A 23,013-nucleotide genomic window follows, 5' to 3' on the forward strand; every position below is an offset into this window, starting at 1 on the left:
GATGCTCCTTTCCCTCTGGGACACCTGCTGAAGCGCTGATTTAAAACTGAACTATGAAACCAGAGTCTTGCTACCCAGTGTCAGTGCCTTTCAGCCCCAGCATCAGACTCCTCTTTGTGTCCTAATCTATGTTGTGAAACTTCCGTCCAACTCCGTACCAGATGCGTCTGCACGTCACCAATATCAGGACAAGACTTACACGTATCATCTGGAAAATGCTGTTTCAGTGTAACAGGAAAACTCACTCTATGCTAAACTAGATAGTCCTGTTGATGTGATGCTGTCCATCATCAAATCTGCCACAATGTCCTGGGATTTGTGTCACGGTAGCCAGAGGTACACACAAGATTTTAGCCCTGTACAGTCGAACATGTGATGTTCTTATCTTCTTAATGAGGAATAGTGTATCATATATTTCTTACTCTGGGATGCTTCTCCAAGCTGCCATGAATCCTTTTCAATGTCCTCCATCAGACTATCTCATTGAGACCCACCCCCTCTTCCTAGGATCCTCCTTCCTCAGACGCAACTCCCCTGGGACCAGTCGCACAGAAATAAAACACTTCCACCAGCCAGGATGGCAAGACCACATTCTGTTTAATAACAACTCCATAAAGGACTGTACATGCTATTTTGAGCTACCTCCCCTCCTTTACTGTGGTTGCTGCCACATAGAGGCATGGAGGTGTATAGTGCCATATAGTTTCCTAAATCTATATGTAGTGTGTGTACATGTATGTATGTGGTTGTACATGTATGTATTTATATATATCTTTGTAGATGTGTTATCTCATAAGTCACATTATCAAAACATGCGAAGTATATCCAACAAAAATTTTCAGGCAAACATGTTTTGGAGCTGGAAGACCAAAGGCAAATCAGACTCATTTTAGTTATTTAGGGCTAGTGTGGGACAAGGTCAGGGTGAAAGCTTTCAATAGTGGGTCTCTTGCCCTTTTTGTTTTACTTCCATTCAGTGCTTTCCGCCCAAACATCAATGCATCTCTGTAAACACTAGCTTGAACGAATACATATAATCACCATGCAGCTTACCCCTACAGAAAATGTGTACAGGCTTGGGGAAGCTCTTTAAAATTGCTTTGCGGCAACCTCCGTTGTCCCATACATTTATGCTAAAGCAGTTTCAGATACTGAGAATACAACATTTGAAGACCCAAGCCTTTAGTTGCTTTAAACATGCTTCAGGAATCCATTCCACATGCTGCCCCTGAGACTCCCATCCACCACCCTTGTACCTCCCAAATCCTCAGTCTCTACCCTCCCGTATCTGAAAAGAGCTGAAACAAGAGAAATCAAGTTACCTATAAAATTACTTTTGAGTCCAAATTTTATAGCATAGGGATTCCCAGAGACCTCCAATCATGCACAATATCCACAAATCAGAGAAGAAAAATTGAAGCCAAACAAGAATATATACTTGCAAAAGAGCTTTTGGCTTGCTACATTGCTCACACATGCAGTATCTGAAAAGAAGGGAAGTCCACCTGTACTTGCCTCATGGGAGCCTGGCAGAGCTCTGGAAGAGGGTTCTTAACCTTTTGACCTCCAACTCATGACTGGATTTCCATGCCCAATGAAAATGAATCCAGTGACTTTGAACTAGATGTCTTTGTCTTATTAGAAGTAAATCTCAGTGCACAATCTTGTCTCCATAATAAAGAAAAACCTTTTTAGATGTTTTTGTCTTGCTAGCATGGACACTTGATCCCTTATGGGAAAGCAAAAACAAGACTAGGTTTCAGAGGGCATTTAAATGTTCCCAGGCAAAGGAGATGAAGAAGATCCTCAGTATCATTCTTTTCACAGAACACTGTAATCCCTCTCTTCCTAGAAGACAGCAGCTATTATTCATCAGTAAGTCTTGCCTCTTGTAGGGGAGTTGGAACTAGATGATCACCAAGGTCGCTTCCAACCCAAACCATTCTATGATTCTACAATATCTGCACTGACAACATTCTTGAACAAGTCTTTACAATATTAGTAAACATACTCTTTGAGTCTCAGAGACTCCTGGCTTGACTAATTTTTTAATCTTCCAACAACATGTATCTGCGCATATTTTCTTTTGCACAGACCAACACTGACCATCATAGAGCTGCTCCTGATTTCCAAGGAAAAGATAACACTTTGTTCTGCCTATGCTGGGGAAAAATATCAGTGCAAGGATGGCAATAGACTGTTCTAGGTGTAGGTCTAGGTGCAGGTCTTCCATGTCCATTTGTTAACATAATAACCATTTGTCTTCATCCCTACCCCAGTCAATTCATGAAGCTGGCTGTGCTGCTGAGAGAGTGTAGTGTCCCCAGTAGTTCTGCCCAGGCTCCATGACACGTTCTGAGACAGAGATGTTGGTCTGGCACAGATGTCCAGCTATTCTCTTCTACTCCTGCACAGGTTCACTACTACTTATTCTGAGAAAAGCCTATGATACAAAAGAGGCACCTGACGTTGACTTTACAGCTTGCATTCATATTTGAGACTGTGCTTTAATGACTGTAGGCTGTGCTACACATACATTTCTAGTAGGCACTACTTTACTCACAGTTTCCCTGTTTATTTTTCCTTTCCCTGAGCCACGGCGTAGAACTCTTTCCCTGTCAGATTGCTACAGGGGAGGGGAATCAAAGACGAAGCTGTTAGATATTTATATTTTTCAAGATATAAGGGGACCAGCTGCTGATAATCTCTGTATTAGAATGGATTTTTTCAAATTTACTTTCTTTTCCTTTTTATTTTGGAAGAAGTCATACTGTTAGTTTAAGAGAAATGTCAGATTGTTTACAGTTGTTTGAACAAGGAGAAATTCCATCCGGAAGAAATTAGAAGAGCTTAGACTATGCCAAGGTTGCTCTACTCTCCACAACATTTAGAGGTTTATTTATTTTCGTTTGTTTCTCTTTCTAGGCAATTGCCAATACAACAGTTAAGGCAAACTGAGTTAAATTTAGATATTTTGGCTTTCCAGTGAGAACAGAACTCACATTAACTTCATTTGGACAATGAGCAAGTTCTTGTTTGGTGTATTTCTGACATGATTCCCCTGAAGAATTAAGCATATTGCGAGCTGTTTTTCCAAGATGATGAAAAAGAAGCCAGTAGGTGCCCACATTCAGGGAGGTCTCTTTCCTATCACTCTGTATTACAGAAAGAAGTGTAGCTTGGACTAAGGAGTACCATAAACTGCACCAGTCCTGGAGCTGCATCTTGTGTAGAAATTCTCTACCTGAGCCCATTCTGCCTGCAGTTTGCCATGAAGCTTCCTACCTGTGTTGTCCTGTGCACACGTAAGACTTCAAGATTTTCTTGGTCTTTTTCCCAAGCCTTTATCTCAATGTCTTTCCCTCTCTAGCTAGACTTCTCCTTGCTGTTGCACAGAGCACACAGAGTTGTCCACAAGCCTGTACTGCTGCACACTTGCCTCACCACTATACCTCATACCTCTATCAAAATGAAGAGAACAGTTTTCTTCTCCCCAGTTCTCTTCTCTGGGCCTACAACTAGTATTTTTCATTTGTTGTTGGACACAGTACATCATGCACAGACTCTGCCTAGATGCGAACTGCCATTCTGGATCTCACACTAGCTTGGAACTGGCTTAAAGATAGGGATAAATATCCCTCACCTCCAACAACTGTGCTTCTCTCCTGCACAAGCTCTGCCTCTTGGAATTACAGGAGAAGATTTATCAGTATCTTCAGCTGCCATGGAGTGCAATCACTGAGCGCATACAAGATCTGTGCATGTTGATTTTATTAATTCCATGCATATATAAAGTTACTCAAGTTTTTAAGGGGGAAAAGCAAGTGGATGACTTGTCAGCAGCTTTCCAGAAGATTATTTAGAGGCACAGAAACTGAAAGAAGCAGATGGACTTCTCAATCCCAGAGCCTGAGGTAATGGAGTTGAAAAGAACTCACAAGGCTTGTAAAAAAAGCTTAAGATTTATATTAAAGCTTATGAAATAGTGTAACTGATCAGATATGAGCAATCATGGGAAAAGGAAAGAGAGAGTGTTTTCTTGCAGTGGAATCCGGGATATTTTTCAATTAGGGTCACTTGTGTTTAAGCCTTCCTTCATGTTTAGTACAATAATTTCAACAAGTTCCCATTGAAGACAAAGGCTTGGGGGGAAAGATGGGAATTCTCTACATCCACTGCTTCAAGAAAATCCAAAATTTGTATGTAGTGCAGCTCTGCTTTACAAAGGATTTGTGTAAATGAACAGCGGGGCTCAGTCTCTTAGTAACAGTAGACCATGGATACTGAGCTTACCTTTCCTTCTTATTTTCAGCCTCACAAATTCAATTTGGGATCTGATTATTTGGCTAGACTCTCTCTAACTCATCCCTCCTCACCAGGATAAAGGAACTGCAGGCCAAATTTTGCTCACAGCGCACCTGTGCCTTGCATATGCTTGAATAGGTGTAGCTATATAATAACAGCTTTTCTGGGAAATGTACAGTAGGTTCCAGGTCTCTCTCTCTGATATTGGATGCACACAAGCAGCAGGCCTGTTACATAAGAAAAGGCCAGGTTATACAAACCGTTTTCAAAGAGATTCAAACTGCCTTTCAAGTTCAGCTCAAAATGCTCACTCAGGTAGAAAGCATGGATGGGCAGACCCCCTCTCTCCAGTCAAGCTCCTGGCAAATGTAGACACATTTCTCTTTTGGATTGTGGAGAAGTCATGGAAAATAGCCTTTTTCTGAGAAAAAAGGCTGAAATTTTATTCTTCACAGAAAGTCAAGATCTTTATGAAAAAATGTTCTAGACTTTACTAAGCTTGAAAGTTTTTACAGAGAGTAGTGTTCAAAGCAGTCTGAATTCACAGAGAATGAGAGTCTATCTACAGGTTTCTAGAGATTATGTTATGGAATCGTACAGCAGGATATAATTCTCTATCCTATTATTAAAAAACTCTACAGATAGGTCTTCTCTTCCTATAAGGTCAATTTTTTTCACACTTTTTCCCATGTAGATAACTCCTTGTCACTACCTTGCATGGAGATAATGTCCATCTTTTAGACATCAATCATACATCTTAGTAAATGTACCACATGTCCACACTAAAAGAAGCCTGGACAAGTTAACCCACTTGTCCCATCCTGTAAACAACACAGAAGAATCATTAGAAGCTACTCTGAAAGTTACCGTAAACATCCAGATTGGTCCTGGAGAGGCACGTGGGAACAAAACGGTTTGGAGAAAAAAGCAACAAACCACCCAAATCTTTCCCACAAAGGAACATACACAACTATTTTTGTTTCCCTGAAGGTTTTTTAAAAAAGAAATAAGAAAAGGTTAACACTCATTCATCATCTGCTGAGGTGCTCATGGCACTTGCCCTGTCTCCCTGTTCTGGCTAGTGTGATTTTCTAGGCCCTGCTCCATGGCTAGACCCAAGCCAGTTCAGCACAATGAGCTAGCACTGGCCTTGCAAGAACTGTAGGAGGTCATCTTTATCAAGCCCTCCTGCCCGGGGTGGTTAGCACCTGAATGTGTAAACATCCTTAAAGAGATACTGAAAGGTCATCATTCAGGAGAAGAGCTACCTCCTTAGAGAGATGTAAGCAAGCCCAAGCAAATGGGTAAAAAAAGGTGATCACAAAAACTTTTCTCTTCTACCTACACCAAATTATCAGTCTTACTTAAATAACCCAAAGGTCTTTCCTTTAGAGGTGCAATGGAGAGGGAAGACGCATTCGCCTGAAGTGGACTTGGCTGGAAAGACGTTGGCGTTCATAGAGGTGACGGTCTTCATGCAGCTGCCTTTCTAAGTGGGAGAAAGCTGAGTGGGGTAAAGTTCTACCTGAGAGTCCCATTCACACTTTTCATAATTCCTGGACATAATCTGCTTTGCTTGCCAGGAGCTGTCTGAACTCTGACACTTTATGATATTACTTCAGTCACATTTTATTCTCCTCAGATATTCTTCCCTGCAAATATGCTGGGACTAAACCTGAATCAGGAAAGGAGCATGTACCACTCTCCTGTCATTGAAAAATCATACCAAGCCTGAAGAGGAGGCAAAGAGACAAATGTATCATGAATTAAACAGAGTAGATATGAGTCAGAGTAAGTGAGAAAGAGTTGCCTCTGGGACAATATGGCAGTCTCCAGGCAAATTCCTTTCTCTAACTCATCAGATCTAGCACCTGATGCATCCTTGCAAGAGGTATCGCAACTAAAACTCAGCACTTGGGTAATATCTGCTGGTTCTGTTCAGTCCTCCACCAAAACTGATAGCCTTGTACAATTTTTTATTTTGCTTTTGCTCCCATTTATTTTCTGCTGAGAGCTTGAGAGGAGACAGTTTGTTCAATTTCCTTTCAAAACCCCTCCCCCCTTCAAAAGGAGGTCTGTAGAAACATGGCGAGGAATTGCAAGAGACTGAATTCCCCCTAGACAATGAACCTCTTTTTTAACAAAAAAAAAAAAAAAATAGAACCTGTACAAATTGGGGAAACTCCTGAAATCAGCTTTCTCCACTCCTAAAAAAAAGAGATGGGAAAAAAAAACTTAACAGACCAAGTACTGAGCATTATTTACATTGCTTGGGTGTAGGAAAACAAAGGAAGAAAATATAGGCAGGAAGAAGAAAGAAATAGGTGGAGGAAACTTCCTCTCACCCCTTTTCCTCCACCTACATTTGGCACTGCAGAAGAAACGGGAAAGGTGCAGTATTTCTGTTAAGTGATAACTGGAGTACAAGCCTTTCCCACTATTAACTGCTTTGTTAGGAACACTTAACCAGCAATATAAAAAGGTTAAAAAAAGCAAAAACTTAAAACTCCAATGTAAACTGGATAAATGTGATCTCATAGCTGTACACACTGTTCCGGGATCTGCTGCCTACTCTTTGGGTCCTCCCATACTGCTGGCAAGGGAAAAGACAGAAGGATACTGCAGCAGCACCAAGATGGACATGTTCTCAAACCCCTGCAAGAGTCAGCTTTTTATGACTGTCTCCATAGCTGAAAATGTCCTTTCCACTGGCATCCAGTGCCCAGTGCCAAAAGGACACACCACTCTTGCCAGCTCCTGGGAAGGCAGAAATGTCAAAGAGAGAAACAAATACATGAATGATTAGAAAGAAACCAGAGCACGAATATCTGAGATCAGGGTTAGATTTGTATCTGCATCCATTCTTCCATGCCACAGCAGAGCCGTGCCCACAGAGCCACACCATCTGTACTGCAGCACAGCCTGTGCCCACGGAGCGCAATTTGTATCCATCAAGCCTGCAATTTCATACCAAGGTGCTATTGAGGATCTGGTTACACAGCAAATCTTTCATTTCAGTACAGTCTGTATTGGGTACAGCCTTATCCTCTGTGTCAGACACAATCACAATACTAGTGCAATCTGTATTTGTAAAGCCATATCTTCATTTTAAACCAGATTATATTAATATATTCTATCAAAGGGGACCATGTCCACAGAGCAACATCCATTCTGCCAAGATGGATTCTAGCCACATAGCTGCTCCGTATACCATGCCTGTCTCATCAGCCACATTCCCAGTACCAGAAGAGTTTGTATCCACAGCCAAGACTTTGTATTAAAAAGATTTAGAAATTATTTACCAATCCAGATCTCTCCAAGCACCTCACATGTGTTGCCCAGAGCAATGAAAATCAAAAATACGTGTCCATGGTGGAAGGGAAGAAGAGGTCTTCATGTGACAATCACTTTGAGATTTTCCTCTTGTTTAAAAAAATAATTAAATGTCAGGAATGGAAGGTGTGTCTGCTCAGAAGTATGGGGAGCTGGAGAGAAGAATCCCTGTCACTTCATTCCTTGCCACCCCTCTCTTTGTTCAGCAGTGATGAGAACTTCACAGAAAGCATCAGTTGTTTGTTTCTCCCTCTTCCTCATCAAAGGACTGCACCCCAGAGGAGGTGACATCTGAGACTTTGCGGCTCAGTGCAGCATGTTCCATCTCCTCTCGAGGAGAGAGTGATTCCAGGTCCCGGCACACTGCATCATCCTCCTCTGGAGAGGGCTTCTTGTTTAGGAGAGGAGCCTTCTCCAGCCGTGGGTTCCCTTCATCCTCAATGTGGTCCTCCATGTATGTGCTGGACTCAGCCCCACCCCCACCCTGAGCAGTCTGCAGGGGCCACACGTGGACCAGCCCCGTGCTCTGGATGAAGTTCTGCTCCTGTCGCTGTTGCTGCAGCTGTTGCTGCTGGAGAAGGCTGCTCTGAATCAAAATGCTTTCCTGAAGGTTTGTCTGGGACTCATCAAAATTTTGGCCTAAGTAGGAGCCAGTTGCTGGGGAAGCGATGAGGGACTGGTCACTGGTCTCCCAGGCGTCAGATGAACCCAAGCAATACATGCCCTGCGAGACGTAGGAATGAGGCCAGCTGTCGTACTGCGTCTGGGCCATATGCTCTGCAAGCAAAGGAGGGAAATAACACGCAGTTAGACATCCTCTCTAGGCCAAGCTGGCTCGTTCAGATAGATAGCTTGCGTGCCTGTGCATGGCAACTGTACTGCACAGGGTAGATAAATCATTTAGAGGAGTGAAGGGTGAAGAGAAAAGGCAGTTCGAGGCAGTAGGCAGATGAACTTGATTATACACACAACTGACTGTGAGAACTGGTAGCTTTCCACACTTGCCTGAAAAAAGGCAAAGGAACTGGGCATTTGGAGCCTCCCTGTTAAAATTAGACTCCCTGGACAGCTCCACAAAATAGGTGATGCCTCTGCTAGATCCCAATCCCCAAAATTGAGGCTACAGAATAAAATAGGGTAGAGGGAAAGAGAGCAACATGACAACAAGAACACGAAAGGGGTGTTTCAAGATTAGCAAGAGTCACTGTAGCTCACCTTGGCTCTCCATTAGCTCCTGATAGTTCTCGGAGTAGTTGCCTGCTGGATTATCCTGATTTGAGGTTACACTCACATCCTCACCATCCATGGAGGACCAGGCCATGAGAGTTGCCTCAGAAATAGCAAATTGCTCCATCACTCCTGTGCCAAAGGAGACAGGGAGGGGAAGCAGGGGTGTGTGAAAGTCTCCACTTCTCACCACCCTCTTTAACCTCATCTCTTGGTCACGTTGTCCCACTCTTGTCCTATCTCAGCAACACCCATCACCCACAGTTGGTCCTCACTCTCTCCACTCTGCATTCCATTGGCAATACTCCAACCACAGTCTCTCATCTCCTGTCATCTGAACCACCCACAACCTCTCCTGAGTGTGTTTTTCAGGTTCCTGTACTTTAGTCTCTCAGTGATTCTGCTCTGGGACATCCCAACCAATCCAATCCACATGCCAAAAAGTTAGCGCTACCTGCAAGGAATCGGGCCTCCTTTTCACCATCACTCAGGTCTGAGTAGGCATCAGCGTCTTTGCGTGCTGTCTCATGCGTGTGGTGCTGCTGCTGGCTGTTACCTTTGCCCCAGCCTTGCCATTCAATCATGTGAGCCACACGGCCTTGGCCCATAGCCGTTGGCTTTGTGACATGGTCCTTCATGCTGCGAGATATCCCTAAGGGGCCAGACATTAGAAAACAAGGAAGGGCTATTACACAGCTCCAAGGTTGTCTGCCATGCTGTTTACCTCTCTTGGAAGTGGAGTTTCTCCCCTCCTTTCCTGACAGATGGGTTCAGGCCTGGGGTTGGGTGTCTCCCACATTTCACTTTATCACTCTCCAGGAGAGTTTGTCCATCTTTCCTTGGACTGGCTCTCAGAAGGGGCAAAAGGGGAAACCCCAAATATTAAAGACCATTTCCTTCCTTGCCTAGAATCCATTTAGGATAGAGTTGGGCATTTAGGATGAAGCCTGGAAGTAAACAACTAAGAAATAGAAAATAGGGTTAAACCCAAGAGTGTTTGAGGGGAAGCGATTGAAGATGTCTGAGCTGGTGTGCATGGTGAGAAGCCAACAGGAGTAAGACAAATTTGTTCTTTGAAAGGGCAACGACTAAGAGGTTTCCGTATCTAGAACTGTGGTGGTAGAGACTCCTCTAAGGCCTCAAAAAGGCAAGAGAGCTCAGAAAGGAGCAGTTGGGAGAGCAACAGAGAGCTATGGGAAGAGGCACAAAGGCCTATGGAGAGAAGCTGCCAAGGATAAACCCAAATTTTGAGGACCTCACCAGAGAAAGATGATTTAGCCAAAGCCCCAATCCCATAAGCATTGGAGTTGCGTTTCAGCTTGGGAAGGATGGAGGTCGTATCTTCCATGGAGAGCTGAAAAGAGAGAGAATATGAAGAAATGATACACAGGAAGGAGAAAAGGAAGCCAACTGAAGTGAGAAATCAGTATAAAGACTCCAGAAGGTAGAGGGAAGATGAGGAGCAGAAGCAAGCAACAAGACAAAGAAAAAAAGAAGGGAAGGAAAAATGAGAGGCTATTTAACCAGGACTGGATATTGCATAGCGTTGGGACTGAGTGAGGTAAGGTCAGTGGGAGAGGCAGAAGCAGGCTGTGAGAAGCCTCCCTTTGGCTGCTGTCAGTCCTCCATAGACATGCTGCACTGTTCCCAACACTTTGTTAGAGAGGCAGGACATGGCTGATGGACAATTCAGGAAGCTTACAATGGGGAGCTGACAATGTAATAACAAGGACAGGAAACTATTGGGACAGGCAGCAAACATCATCATAAAACACAGTCCCTCAATACGAATTCACCAGGCTTCTTCAGAGATGCCAAGCATTGTATATGAGGCTTAATTTTCACAAAGGCTAAAGCAGCATTGCTTCTGCTCTTCATTTCAATCTCTCTGAAAATAAAGTCCAGCATGTTTCAAACACAAAGATACTCAAAAGTAGTGACCATGACACTGGAAATTTTAAATCCTGACATGAAGCAAGCATTTGGTCACAGGCACAAATCTCATGAAATGTGAGAGGAGCTATAACTAGACAGTGAAACAGCTGGAGGCAAAGGAAGGCATTGTAAAGATGTTGAACTGCATACAATCCCAGTCAACTCCCACAATACGAGAGGTGAGTTTCTCTGTATATTGAGTGTAAATGCAGCAGCTAAGGCATCCTGTAACTTTGAAGCCAGGAATGTCTGTGGGTAACATGTGAGCTGAAGAAATTAGAAAGCAGGGGAAGAACAGTAAAAAGTGAAAGGTGTAGCTGAGAACACAGCCCTTGTTCCATGATGCATTTCCTTTGGTGATGAAGCTGGTTGAAGAATGTCCATCTATGCCCCCACTGGTCATTCTTGCCTGGGTGCTGCTGTTTAGTATCCACCCATTTGTTTCAAGACAGCTGGGGGGTCTGTGCTGTGAGCCACCTCATGGAAATGGTCCAGAAAAGAACGTAAACTGCAGAAGGTCTCTGCCCCTAGGAGGCTGGAGAGCTATTACGAAGGCAGGAATTAATGGGAAGGGAAGGAAATTCACGAGCCAGCTTTGATACCAAAGAAGAATTACACTGAGAAAGAGAAAGAGCTGCACCATGAAAGAGCTTCATGGATTCCAAATGGGTTGGCAAATGGGAAACTGCAAGTACGAAAACTATCTTTTACTATCTTTAAGGAAACATGACTTTGAGTACCTTGCTTTCAGCTAGACAAAAGTACAGTGAGGAAAAACTTGACAAATTTCTTCTAGACAGTTGCTGCAAGCACTGTAATTTTCCTGTACAATTTGTTTCTCTAACTGAGCCCAGGCAAAAGATCACAAGCCATAAGTGCCACAGTGAAAGAGATGTCAGTAGGGCGAGGGTTAGTTAAAAATATATCAGTCCCCTTGATATTCAGTGGCCTAAGTGCTTTCAAACCACAGATAACCAGAAAATGATGACTATTTAAAAGTTTTGAAAGTATCTGGAATTTGAAAATGCTTACACTACAAAAAATGCAGCTTCTTAACCTGTCTTTCTGAGTGTACAAAACTATCAAGGCTAATTTATGTGAACACATTTTTTAAGCCTCCAGAGCAGAAAAAAAAGTAATTTGGTAGCACTAACACGATTTATTCCATTTTCAGGATGCCAGTTTTGCATTAGTGAAAAAGAAAAAAATAAAATAATTTTTTTTTCATGGCATAGCTATTAAGAGCAACAAGAAACATGTATTACTAAAAAGTTTGCTTGTTTCTTCTTCCACTCATTAACTGAAGTTAACTGCTGCTGACCATCTCCTCCATGGGACAAAGAATTCTTTTACTTCTGTATGCAACTGAAAATGAGGGATGCATTTCTGCCAAACCCCTGGAGAAGACTAAATGATGCTCTAATCAAAGACTACAGAAATCTCAAAAAGAGAACATACAAAATGACACAAGTTTGTCTCAAAGAGGACAAAGGCAACTTAATAGCCACCTGCAGATCTAAATACCTGCCAGACAACAAAAGACCCAGAGGCAAACAAAAATTCATCACTATCCTCTGAATCTTAGCTAATTCCCAGAACTTCAAGTGCCACTAAAGACATTCAGTCTTGTTTCCATTTTGGTCTCCACTGTATCCAATGGCAGATAAATCCTGGTCTTCCTATGACTATAAATTTGAGCAGTGGTGTGGCACATACTCACGTTGATACCATCCCAGGAGAAATCTGTCCGTGTTTGCTAAAGAAAGCAAAGAAGTACATCATGTTAGGGTAGCAAACAAGTTGCAAACAGCCATCTATCTCTTTAGTAGATTGCCATAATCAACAACCACTACTTTATCTGATGTACTAAAAAAAACTTGTGTCTTTCAAGCTTGATTTCATTCCCTGCTGTTGGTTATGGTGTCTGTAGGTATGACGGTGTTTGAAGGTACAATAGCAAACAGGATCATATAGAAAGTAAGAGAGAAAAATAAACAACTTTTCATAAGGCTGCCCTTCTAACAGCTCTTCTTTGCTAAATGTTGCAGTGCTGGCAGCCCTGCGTGGGAGTTGCATCGCTTTGAGGCTAACACAAGGAGGAGCCACGCTACCTATGTATTTTGAGTATAATACAGCAAGTCAGAATTCTTTTTTGCTGACATTCTTTTCTCTTGTAGTCTTTCAGTTTCTCCATTCTGACCCACTTTCCCCTTGCAAACCAGATCCATTGCCCATATCAGCCATTACAGTACCAATTCATAGTGCATTTCCTCCAGCTGGGAGGACTCACATCTCAACATCTTGGTTTTGGGATGTGGACGCCCAGAAAAATTTAAGATGAATCAATTAGACCTACGGTATCCATTCATCTAAATCAAAACGTTCACTGAAATATAATTTATGTTGACTAACTTTTAGATCTGCATTTGATATAACTGAATTTTCCATAAAAGGTTGGACCACACAATTTCTGCCAGGATTCCATGAAGCTCAAAGTTTCTTGGAGTTACATTGCAAGCTAGCAAGGTATAATAAGGAAAGGTTTTGCAAATTGTATGTTATTTGTTAATGTTATTTGTGAACATTATTTGTGATTTCTCCATTATTATGTCTTTTAAATAGCTTTGACCTTCTTGTTAATCATGAATACATACCCTGAACTGAAAATTCAGGTATTTCAGATTGCAGAAGCTGCAATAATTCAGAATAGCAAATGAACCAGCCCTTGAGATGCTGCATGGTAAATCAATTGGCAGTGAGTTACTAGTAAATGCATCCCTAAAAATCAAAATGGAGACAAATGTGTTTCTTCAAAAGATTTTACAGCTGTGCTGCAGCAGCTGGGACAGACATAGTGTTGGACATTTTAATGAATTCATTATTCAAGGAATGCAGACCTACAGGCTTGTCAGAACCACCACAGTTTTTTCCATGTTCAGTTCCACTCCAGTCATGAGTGGCTAAAAGCACATTCATTTGCAAATTCTTACTCACTATGGATATTCTGAAGGGAGTGATCAACTCTATTCAAAGCAAGTCAAACCACACAGATATGAAAGTCTGATCCTCAGGTGCAAAGTGGCATTCTGGTCCTTTCCCAGATGATGCCTCAGTGATGCACAACACCCATTTCTGAACTCAGAAAAAATCAAAACTTTCTGATCCTCCTTGGTAAGTGGGTCTGGGGCAGGCACTCACCTCAGTGGAAGGTCGATGGAAACTGCTGCCGTGCAATGAACTGGTGCTGTCCATATTGATTTGGTCCACATCTTTCAGTCCCTTCCAGTCTACTGCAATCACCTCGTTTCCTGTGGGAACACATCCAGTCCGGCTTGTGAATGCCACTAGAATTTGTTCTAGCAGTCTTAAGCCAAGTCAGCTCAGCACACAGGAGAATCGCTGACTTTAGGGCCACAACAGCCCTAAATCAGAACTTCTGATTTTAAGCAGACCACCTGTACTGTATTATATTTCACAGAGTTATCTCCATATGAAGACCACTCATTTGTGTTTTTCTCAAGCATAATATATGCTTGGGTAGAGCACAGCTCCCCAGAAAAAGAGCATCTAGTCATGATGGGTGATGGAGAAAGAACCAATTCTTTTGATATCTTGTTCCAATATTAAACAGTCATCACCTAAAAAGGCATTTCTCCTTCATAATTTGAATTGATTCGACATCACCTTAGAGCTGCTGGTGTCCTTGCTTTGCCATTCTCAGCAAGATTGAATACATTTTTAATACCTGCCATTACATTTCAGGAAAGTTATTCATACACTTCTTGATAGACTAAACAGACTGAGATTGTTAGGTTTCTTAGTGTAGAGCATTTTCCAGTCCTCTTAATAAATCTGTGTCTCTTTTAAAAAGACATCTGAAATTTTCCAGTTCTTCAAAATGTAGACACAAAAGCATACACAGTAATGCAGGACCGCTCGGACCCATTCTGATAATAAAGTTAAAACTTACTTGCTGCTTCTCATCATATTAACCCATGGTACTACCTGGCTGCAGTACAAAAATATAATACAAAAAAGTAGTATAAAAATAAGATTATTAAATAAGATTAAATTGTAATAAAAGTGAAACTAAACACAAAGTAGCACACTTTAAATAGTCGGTCAAGTAACCAGGACTGCTCTATGTGACTGCTCTGTCCAGTTAGTGATTTACTGTGCCTTCAGCCTTTCTGCCATCCTCAAACTCTGTTAAAAGTTTTTTGCCCCCATGTCATGGAGGAAAGGTGGAACTGTGTTTAAACCTGAGCCTTTTGGAACCTGACAAGAAATATAGCTCCCCAAATGATAATCTATTCCTGGGATCAATTCAGCAATCTCTTGTCTATTTGAAATGCATGCCATTGAATGGGAATGGTTCTATTTTCACTAGCTTTAAGCTTTTTATTTACTCTTTATAGCAAATTCCTCCTCCACAGACATATGCAAACCCCCTTGCTCATTCCAGCAGCTCTGGCACTTTATGCTGGTTCATCACTGCACTTCCTGCGTAGAAATGAGACTCTGTGTTCCACCCTACTCAGGTCTGCAGGAGGAACATACGCACTTACGGGTGAGAAGCTTGAGGCACTCATTAGCTAGAATTCAAAATGTAAAAAATAATTTGATCCCTTAAAAAGCCTAAACATGACGAGATGAAAACCAGCAGAAAGCAAATGCTATTTGAGTTGGTGTCCACCACACCTTCACATCTCATCATTTTCTGCTGTGCAAGAAGATGTCTCTTTCTGAGAGAACCAAGGCATATTTTCCCCTTCACACTTGAAGCACGTTTCTGTTCATCTGAATAATTAGAACTAAGTGCTTTAATAGCATCCCCCATACGCCTCTTACTAGGCTGAGTAAAGTTGCTGTTACCTGAGTTGCATCTCCCTGAAACTCAGGGAACTTAAAAGAAAAAGGAGGTTCCTGTACTGTATGCTGCAAAGGTGAGCACAGAGGTCAGACACAGACAGACTTCAGGAGGAGGCAGGACACGGCTATGATGAGCATGACAAAAACCACCTTTCAAGGCTGTGATCCCCTTGACTGGTTTTCCTGACAAGCACATGCATGCAGGAGCCCATCAGCCCACCAAAGACCCAGAGGGGAACAGGGGCACGGAGGCAGGCAGGAACCCAAATTATAGACTCACAAGAAGGCACACCATGTCCAGGCCCTTCCCAGGCTTGTTCCAGGAAAGCCTTAGCGCCAGGGTCCAGGGGAAAGCCCATCAAGTCAGTCAAGGCTTTCAGAAGCGGTTTTGTAACTGAGGGGGGTGGTTAATACCTAGGGGTATGGGACCAATTATGGGATGCAGAAGAAGAGCATTTGAGGATTGCACTAGATTTACGTGATGCTTAGGGGAAGAAAAAGGGCAGGGAAAGGGGGAGATCTAGGTGGTTTGTGGAGAAACAAATGTGAGAAAATAAATGAACGGATAAAAGGGGCTGGTAGCATGTAAACAGGTTGCTGATCATTATGGTTGTCTGGCCATGCACTGCCCTTATTTTGCGCAGTTTGTCCTATCTTCTTGTTAAATTCCATTTATAACTATTTTCTGGCATGAAGAACGCTCTATTCTGGTGCGTGTGTTTCGTGATGGATGCCTAAGTGCCAGGAATTGCAGAGACCGGAGTGAGTGAAATCAACTGGAGCGAGTGAGGGCATGTGAAAGAGTGCGTGATCACTAGCCAAAATGAAGGTGATCCGAGTGCCAGATGTGCGCCCTTGTGAGCCCCTGAGGGTGAGACCAGAGGGTGAGCTGGCTACCGGAGGGATCAGGGGAGTCCCAGACACTTGTCACAGAGCTCTGTGTGTGTGTGTGTCTGTGAGCGAGGGGCCTGTACCAGCAACTGCAGTGTGGCTGTGGCCTCAGGGGCTGTTATGTCCAGGTGCAGTAAGTGAGGAGACTGAGATCCAGGGCTAGCTACTGGGCAGACTGAGTAGCTCTGCCTCAGGAGGGACCCATGCTGCATGTAGTGTATCTCCATCGTGCTCGACCAGAGATGGGAGCAGGATGAGGCTGTTGGTGCTGTTTGTGTGAATGTCGAGTGTGTGCATCTGTGTGGCTGGCATAGATGTGCACAGATGTATGTATATGTGTTGTGTATGCATGTTTATGTGTATACATACTGGAAATACTGGCTGCACCTGGGGGCAGAGAGCTGCAGCTGGGCTGCCGGATTCATCCCTGCTAGCACCTAAGGGCTCTTGAAGGTGTGCATCAGAGCTTCCTAGAAGTTCTGGAGACATCACTCCTAGGCTTCAGCAGGCTCCCAGGGCCGGGCTGACAAGCCTTTCTCTAAATCCTGTCATGGCAGGCCTGGACGGGACAGGCCCCTCACTCCCCCTGGCTGGGGAGTACAGCTGCAACTAGCCCACTCTAAGTAAACACTTCTTTTATCACTGCATAAGGCCTAGGCACTACATCATTGCTACCTTCTACCCAACCTTTGATTTCCTTTTGGCCTCCCCATTTGACAATAGTTTATTTTCTTTCTATTTTGCTTCATAAAGCTGTATCTGACTGCACTATCACCTATCAGACTGGCAATCTTGAGTTCAGCAAAGCAGGAGGGGAGGGCTGGGACATTCCTGCTGCAGAGCTGATCAAGACAGTGATGCTGCAGAGGCAGGAGAGATGCGACCTCTCTGGAGCAGAAGGCACATAGGTGTACAGAAGCCTTCAGCGCAGGTAGCAGTGTCGTGCCTATTTTATCTCAGTTTACCCTAGGTCTCTTTTTCCTGTACTCTTAGCTGTTTCTGAGCATAGTGCTGTGGCCCTTCTGTAAGCCTAGACAGACACCCTGGCACACAGTGCAAAACAGGCTGCTGCATTGCTCTGCAAACGCACTGCAACGACCCTCCCCAGGCAAAGAGAGAGAGACCAGCCTCAGGAAGTCTGGTGCTCAGTACGTGTGACTTGACAGCCTCAAAGTTTGGCAAATTACACTCAATATTTGCTCTCAATTCTGCTAGCCCACTGACAGTTTCCATGAAGTGCAAGACTGGGAAATATTAATATTTTTCTGGCACATGGTGGCATGCAAAGGTTGAAGAACATTAACATCAAACAATTATTTGTCTCAAAGTCCACATCTGTTCCATAACAGTAGAACTAAAGTCCTATAAAAATTATTTATTACTGTTTTTCTCCAGTTGAAATATCTCATCTACCTAGATAAGGGAAGAGAACGACTAGTATGTGATCTTGTATGCACTATAGTCATAAAGATTGAATAATTATTGAAAATTCTTGTCTAAACAGTTTTACAGGTACTAAGAAAGAAAGAAATATATTGGGAGACAATAATTGGTTAGTATCTGTTAAATGCTTTTAAATGCAGTAATATCTGCTGAAGAGTTACAACATCACACACTGCGGTTGAAAAGGAAATCTCTGGGTTCTAATTTGCAGTGGGCCTGGGGCAATGTTACTTCCTCATCTTGAAAGTTGGATAAAGGTTAGTGGGGTTTTTTCTCCTCTGTTAGAAATAACAGGAGCACATTAATCCACAGACATGAAAGATTAAGTTCACCTCTGACAGATGGAAGGAAAGAAACATGGACATCAGAAAGAAGTACGGACAGTAAAGTGGGAAAAGAGAAACTGAAAGCAGTACATTACATTTTAGTATTGTTTTTATCCAGTCTCTTGTCAGCCTCTTTCTCCCTTCAATTAGTATTTTTTTTCTTTTGTAATGGTATGTTTCTTCTCCAACATCATTTATTTTCTCTTATCCATCATCCATCTTCCATTCCAGCTTCAGCTAATCATCATGACTATTCCATTTGTAATTCCATCATCAATCATCTCTTAAGAACAGTATTTGCTCCTCACCATATAGAGCTGATAAGCATTTTAAAACATGAGTGGGTCATAAAGCTAATTTCAAAGTGGGATTTTTTACAAACACATGCTACTGAAGTGCTCATTGAAATGTTCTGAAACAAGATTATGAAAGTTAAAAGATAACTGAGTTTCTGATTTCCTTGTCATTGTTTCCATATGGTGTGTACAGAGGGCTTTTGTTTTCATTGAACTTTTTAAAGATTTCTTTTTTTTTTTTTCTAATTATTTTTGGGGGAAGTTTTTAACATCATAAATTCCATCCTTGCTCTGGAAGTCTCTGTAGATGACCGAGGAGCAAGTAAAAAGCTAATTACATGAAGCAGTGAGATAAAACCAAAACAGCTGAAATACATAAATACATTAAGCCACACTGTTTGCAGATTATGGTTGCTTTGTATTTTTTCACACAAATTTGATTTAAAAACTCTGACAAATACTCATTAGAAAAAGATGTCTCCATTAGAACTGAAGTAATGTCCCAACTCAAGTCCTCGAAGCCTTTGGGAGAAAAATATCATCCCTCTTTCTGTTACAGTACTGTTAAGGTAAAACCCAAGATTTATTTTTAAGTTGGGCCTTTCTAAATAATAAAGATGAAAAATAATTAAGGAGGAAAAAAGATGGGGGAAAGAAAATACCCTTTTTCCCACTGGTGGTTTTTTTTTTTAGCATCATAACTTTAGAACCTGGAAATTAGAAAATGTGTGTACTAAGCATTCCCAAAAAACATGAAATAATGACCATTTTGATGAACGCACTGAAAAAATCCAAGAAGCCATCTGGATGACTGTAACCCATCTTGCTTATCTAATATTACTACTTTTTTCCTATTTCAGTAGCTCGTTTCGCCACATACTTTAATTTATGATGAAGATACAGAATTTCTTAGTTGGATGTATTTTCAGTTTCTTTGCATTTCTGTGATCATCGGAAAATCACCTTGTTTTTAATTACTTATTACTTAATCTACACAAGTCCATTCTCCTTGCTTTTCCTCTTGACATTTTCTCAATTCCTATTACCACTGTGTATTCATTGATACTATTATTTGGTACCTGTGCTTGCATTTTGTTCATTTAACAAGGTACATGCTTGAATCGGGCATCTGTATCTATGCAGAAGCCTTTAATAATCTATTTTGTTGTAATTTCTGTGCTGGATGCTAGACATCATCCCTAATTTATCTTCTCTACATTGTTCCACACTAAGTAGACTAATACAGTTTTAGCATCTTAAATTCTTTTTTTTTCCTTCCTGATATGATCATAGAATGATAGAATCACAGAATAGTTCGGGTTAGAAGGAATCTTTAAAGAAACAGGGACATCTCCAACTAGATCAGGTTGCTCAAAGCCCCGTCCAACCTGGCCTTGAATGTTTCCAGGGATGGGGCATCCACAACTTCTCTGAGCAACTTGTTCCACTGTTTCACCACCCTCATTGTAAAAAATTTTTCCTTACCTCCAGTCTGAATCTACCTCCCTCTATTTTAAAACCATTACCCCTCATCCTGTCACAACAGGCCCTGCTGAAGAGTTTCTCCCCATCCTTCCTGTAAGCCCCCTTTAGGTACTGGAAGACTGCTAATAATGCTGGTGAAGATGTACACCATATAACAAACATGTATTTGTGTCAATTGCTTTCTGCTGTGTCATGCCAAGTAGCATAAGAATAAATGTATTAATTAAACTGTGAATTTCCAGCACTGCTATTATCCACTGTTAGCAAACTTTCTCCTGTTTCTCACATTTTACTCTCCAGCAGAGAGTAGAAGCTGTATCATTCAATATTGGTAGCCAATGTTAATGTCGGTAAAGACCAATATTTAGAGTAAATGGTTCAATTATTCTTTTCCATTCCCTTCTCTTCCCTGAACAACTAAGAACACAACAAATGTAATTGCAGTAATTATGATCAGTCTTTAAATTGTTCTTCCCCTGATATCAATTTTCATGATACTCGTGGGAGTGCAGTATCTTTGTCAAACACAACATCATCCTGTCCTGTCAAATGTGTTTGAAATAAAAGCAGTTGAATTTATGGGGAAGGACTGACAGAGGGATGGAGAGCATAATCATAGAAACCTTTTCCTTCCCTGCATGCTTTACAGAGAGTCATTCAAAGCTAGCCAAAAGTTCAACATCAAGGAAAAGAAAAAATCTCTGTCAGGCAAACTGTCCCTGAGATGAATCTCAGATGGAAGCATTCAAATTCTCCTAGGTAAAGCTGAGAAGTCAATCAACTTGAATTATGCACATAACTGCCTAAGTATTATAGCTTGTACTGCATGAGGAAACAGAAATTAGTTAGCTGCTGTTGGCACCTACCAACAGAATCACTTGTGGAAGATGAACAGAAAAAAAGTCTGTTTTCATGGATGAGATAGGGCTGAACAGTTTGGTGCTTATCAAGGAAGAGAAATGTCTTGGTCTCCACAAAACAGATGTGTGTGAATTTTTTGATCAAAAATGAAAACACCTACAGCTCTGAGATGTCTTTAAGATCAGGAATCAGATGGCCAGTTCACAGGCTCTTTGCTTTGGATTTGGGTAATCTAATTTTTTTCCCAGAGCATTCTTCCTCTTTCTGCAGGTAGGTCCCTTTTTCGAGCTGTTTAGGAAAGAGAATTAATGAACAAAGCTCCAACACCAACATTTTCCTTCTTGACTGGAAACACTTTCAAACCAATACGAAAGGCTAAGGCATATCATGTGCTCACAATTAAGAGGAGATGAGCAGAGAGCCTAATGTCAGACACAGACAGCTCTGTTCTGAGAAGCAGTCGTGTCATTTAAGCTAAGGAGGTACAGCAAAATGAAATACATCCAATTAACACAATTTAAAAAAAAAATCTCAAAGCCCTGTCTCATTTGCAGAAAAAGTATCAGTCAGCATGAACAGCAGCGATGGGTTTATCGTCATTCTTCACTGCTTCTCTAAAGTGCAGAGAATGTGTCCCCAGGGGCCTCATTCAGCACAGTAAGTATGAAAACGTCAGTAGAAACCAAGGTAGCAGCCCTTTTTTGCTGGCCTAGGGCCAACATTACAGAAGTAATATGCAGCAAGCAATTTCATATGTGCTCTCCATATGTGTTTAAATTTTAAGTTCTGCGGCCAGCATGTCACATGGGGACTATCCTAGAGCATAAGAACACCATTAGTTGTGACAGCTATGTCCCACAGTTTCATCTCTACCAGTGGGGAAGAAGAACCACCCCAAATACTCCTCAGGAGTCAACCAGTAGATCACAATGCACCTTTCTCCCCGAACTCCCTTTCCTGGACCCTGGAGCAGGAAGAGGAAGGTATCACTGCCACTGTTGCCTCCAGAACTACTGCCACCACAGCTGCTGCTGACATCTCCATCCCCACTTGCAGCTGGAATGTAACTCTGCAGAAAGCGGGAGTCTAAGGGCTATAAGGGCCCTGCCTGTCCCTATGTCCACCTGGTGAAATAGGGGCCGTGCTTTTGTTACCTCCTGCTGTCCTCAGGTTCTGCAACACACAGAAGGACTTGGGAAGGGAAGAGCATGGAGCCTTCCTGCTACCTTCCTCCCCTCTTTACCCTTTAACTCCCTCCACTGATGTTACCATACATATAAAAATATATACAGATGGTCCCCCACCCTTCCTCTTCCTCAGGCTCTCCCATTCACACCATAGCCCTCCCAGGCTCTGTCTTCCTCCTCAGCATTTCCATGGTTTTTCATCTTCTGTATTCCTGCCCCTGCCTGTCGCTGGGCCAGCCCTGCTCCTTGCCCTCCCCCATGCAGCCTGGGCCTCTTCCCCTCTTCCAGCCTCCTGGCACCCTCCTGGATCCTCTCTGAAGCATTATTGTAGACAAACACCCAGAAAACATCCTAGATACCCATCACCATTGCCCTGCCTGTGTAGAGATGCTGAGGCATATGGAGGAACAGAGGTCCCTGACCCCAGGGAGGTTCCCAGTCCCTCTCTGTGGGGTGGGCAGCACCACTGCCAAAGTGATGTCAACAGGCCAAGGTGGGACTCCATCGCTGCACTTCTGGGCCCACTACCATTCCCCAGCCAGCAGGATGAGTTTGAGGAAGAACAAGAGCCTGCTCAAAACACCGGCACATGGGGCCTTCCAGATGCACTCTGCACCACTAAGGCACATGCTTCTTGCTCTGAGACCCTACCTCTGTGCTACCAGCCACTTTCTGGCTACTAGGTGGGATAAGAGGCAGGTCAAGGTGTCTGAATAGCTGCAGAGGTAGTCAAAAATGATGCAGCAACTTTTCCTTCAAGGAGGGTTCTGGTTGCCACCAACCAATGAATGTTGACCATGCTTCAATACTGTGTCAACATCCTGTGCTCTATCCCTGCAAGGCTGAGCAGCC

At 42.5% G+C, this 23,013-nt stretch overlaps 1 protein-coding gene across 3 annotated transcripts in view; it reads right to left on the minus strand.

The window, feature by feature from the left end:
- Positions 1-578: 578 nt before the first annotated feature.
- The window catches only part of FAM131B (family with sequence similarity 131 member B), a 33,491-nt gene continuing 11,056 nt past the window's right edge, over positions 579-23,013 (minus strand). For 2 of the 3 annotated variants that reach the window (XM_086759497.1, XM_086759519.1), the window contains exons 2-7: positions 13,999-14,108; positions 12,521-12,556; positions 10,126-10,219; positions 9,320-9,517; positions 8,854-8,997; positions 579-8,415 (exon numbers count right to left, since the gene is read on the minus strand). In XM_086759497.1, coding sequence (XP_086615623.1) covers positions 7,871-8,415; positions 8,854-8,997; positions 9,320-9,517; positions 10,126-10,219; positions 12,521-12,556; positions 13,999-14,108 — 1,127 coding nt within the window. In that variant the 3' untranslated portion in view covers positions 579-7,870. Of the gene's footprint in view, positions 8,416-8,853; positions 8,998-9,319; positions 9,518-10,125; positions 10,220-12,520; positions 12,557-13,998; positions 14,109-23,013 lie in introns of those variants that run through there. The other variant, XM_086759508.1, reaches the window with a different exon arrangement.

This window comes from Chlamydotis macqueenii, chromosome 1 (genome assembly GCF_036417535.1).
Source record: "Chlamydotis macqueenii isolate bChlMac1 chromosome 1, bChlMac1.mat, whole genome shotgun sequence".
Taxonomy (NCBI): domain Eukaryota; kingdom Metazoa; phylum Chordata; class Aves; order Otidiformes; family Otididae; genus Chlamydotis; species Chlamydotis macqueenii.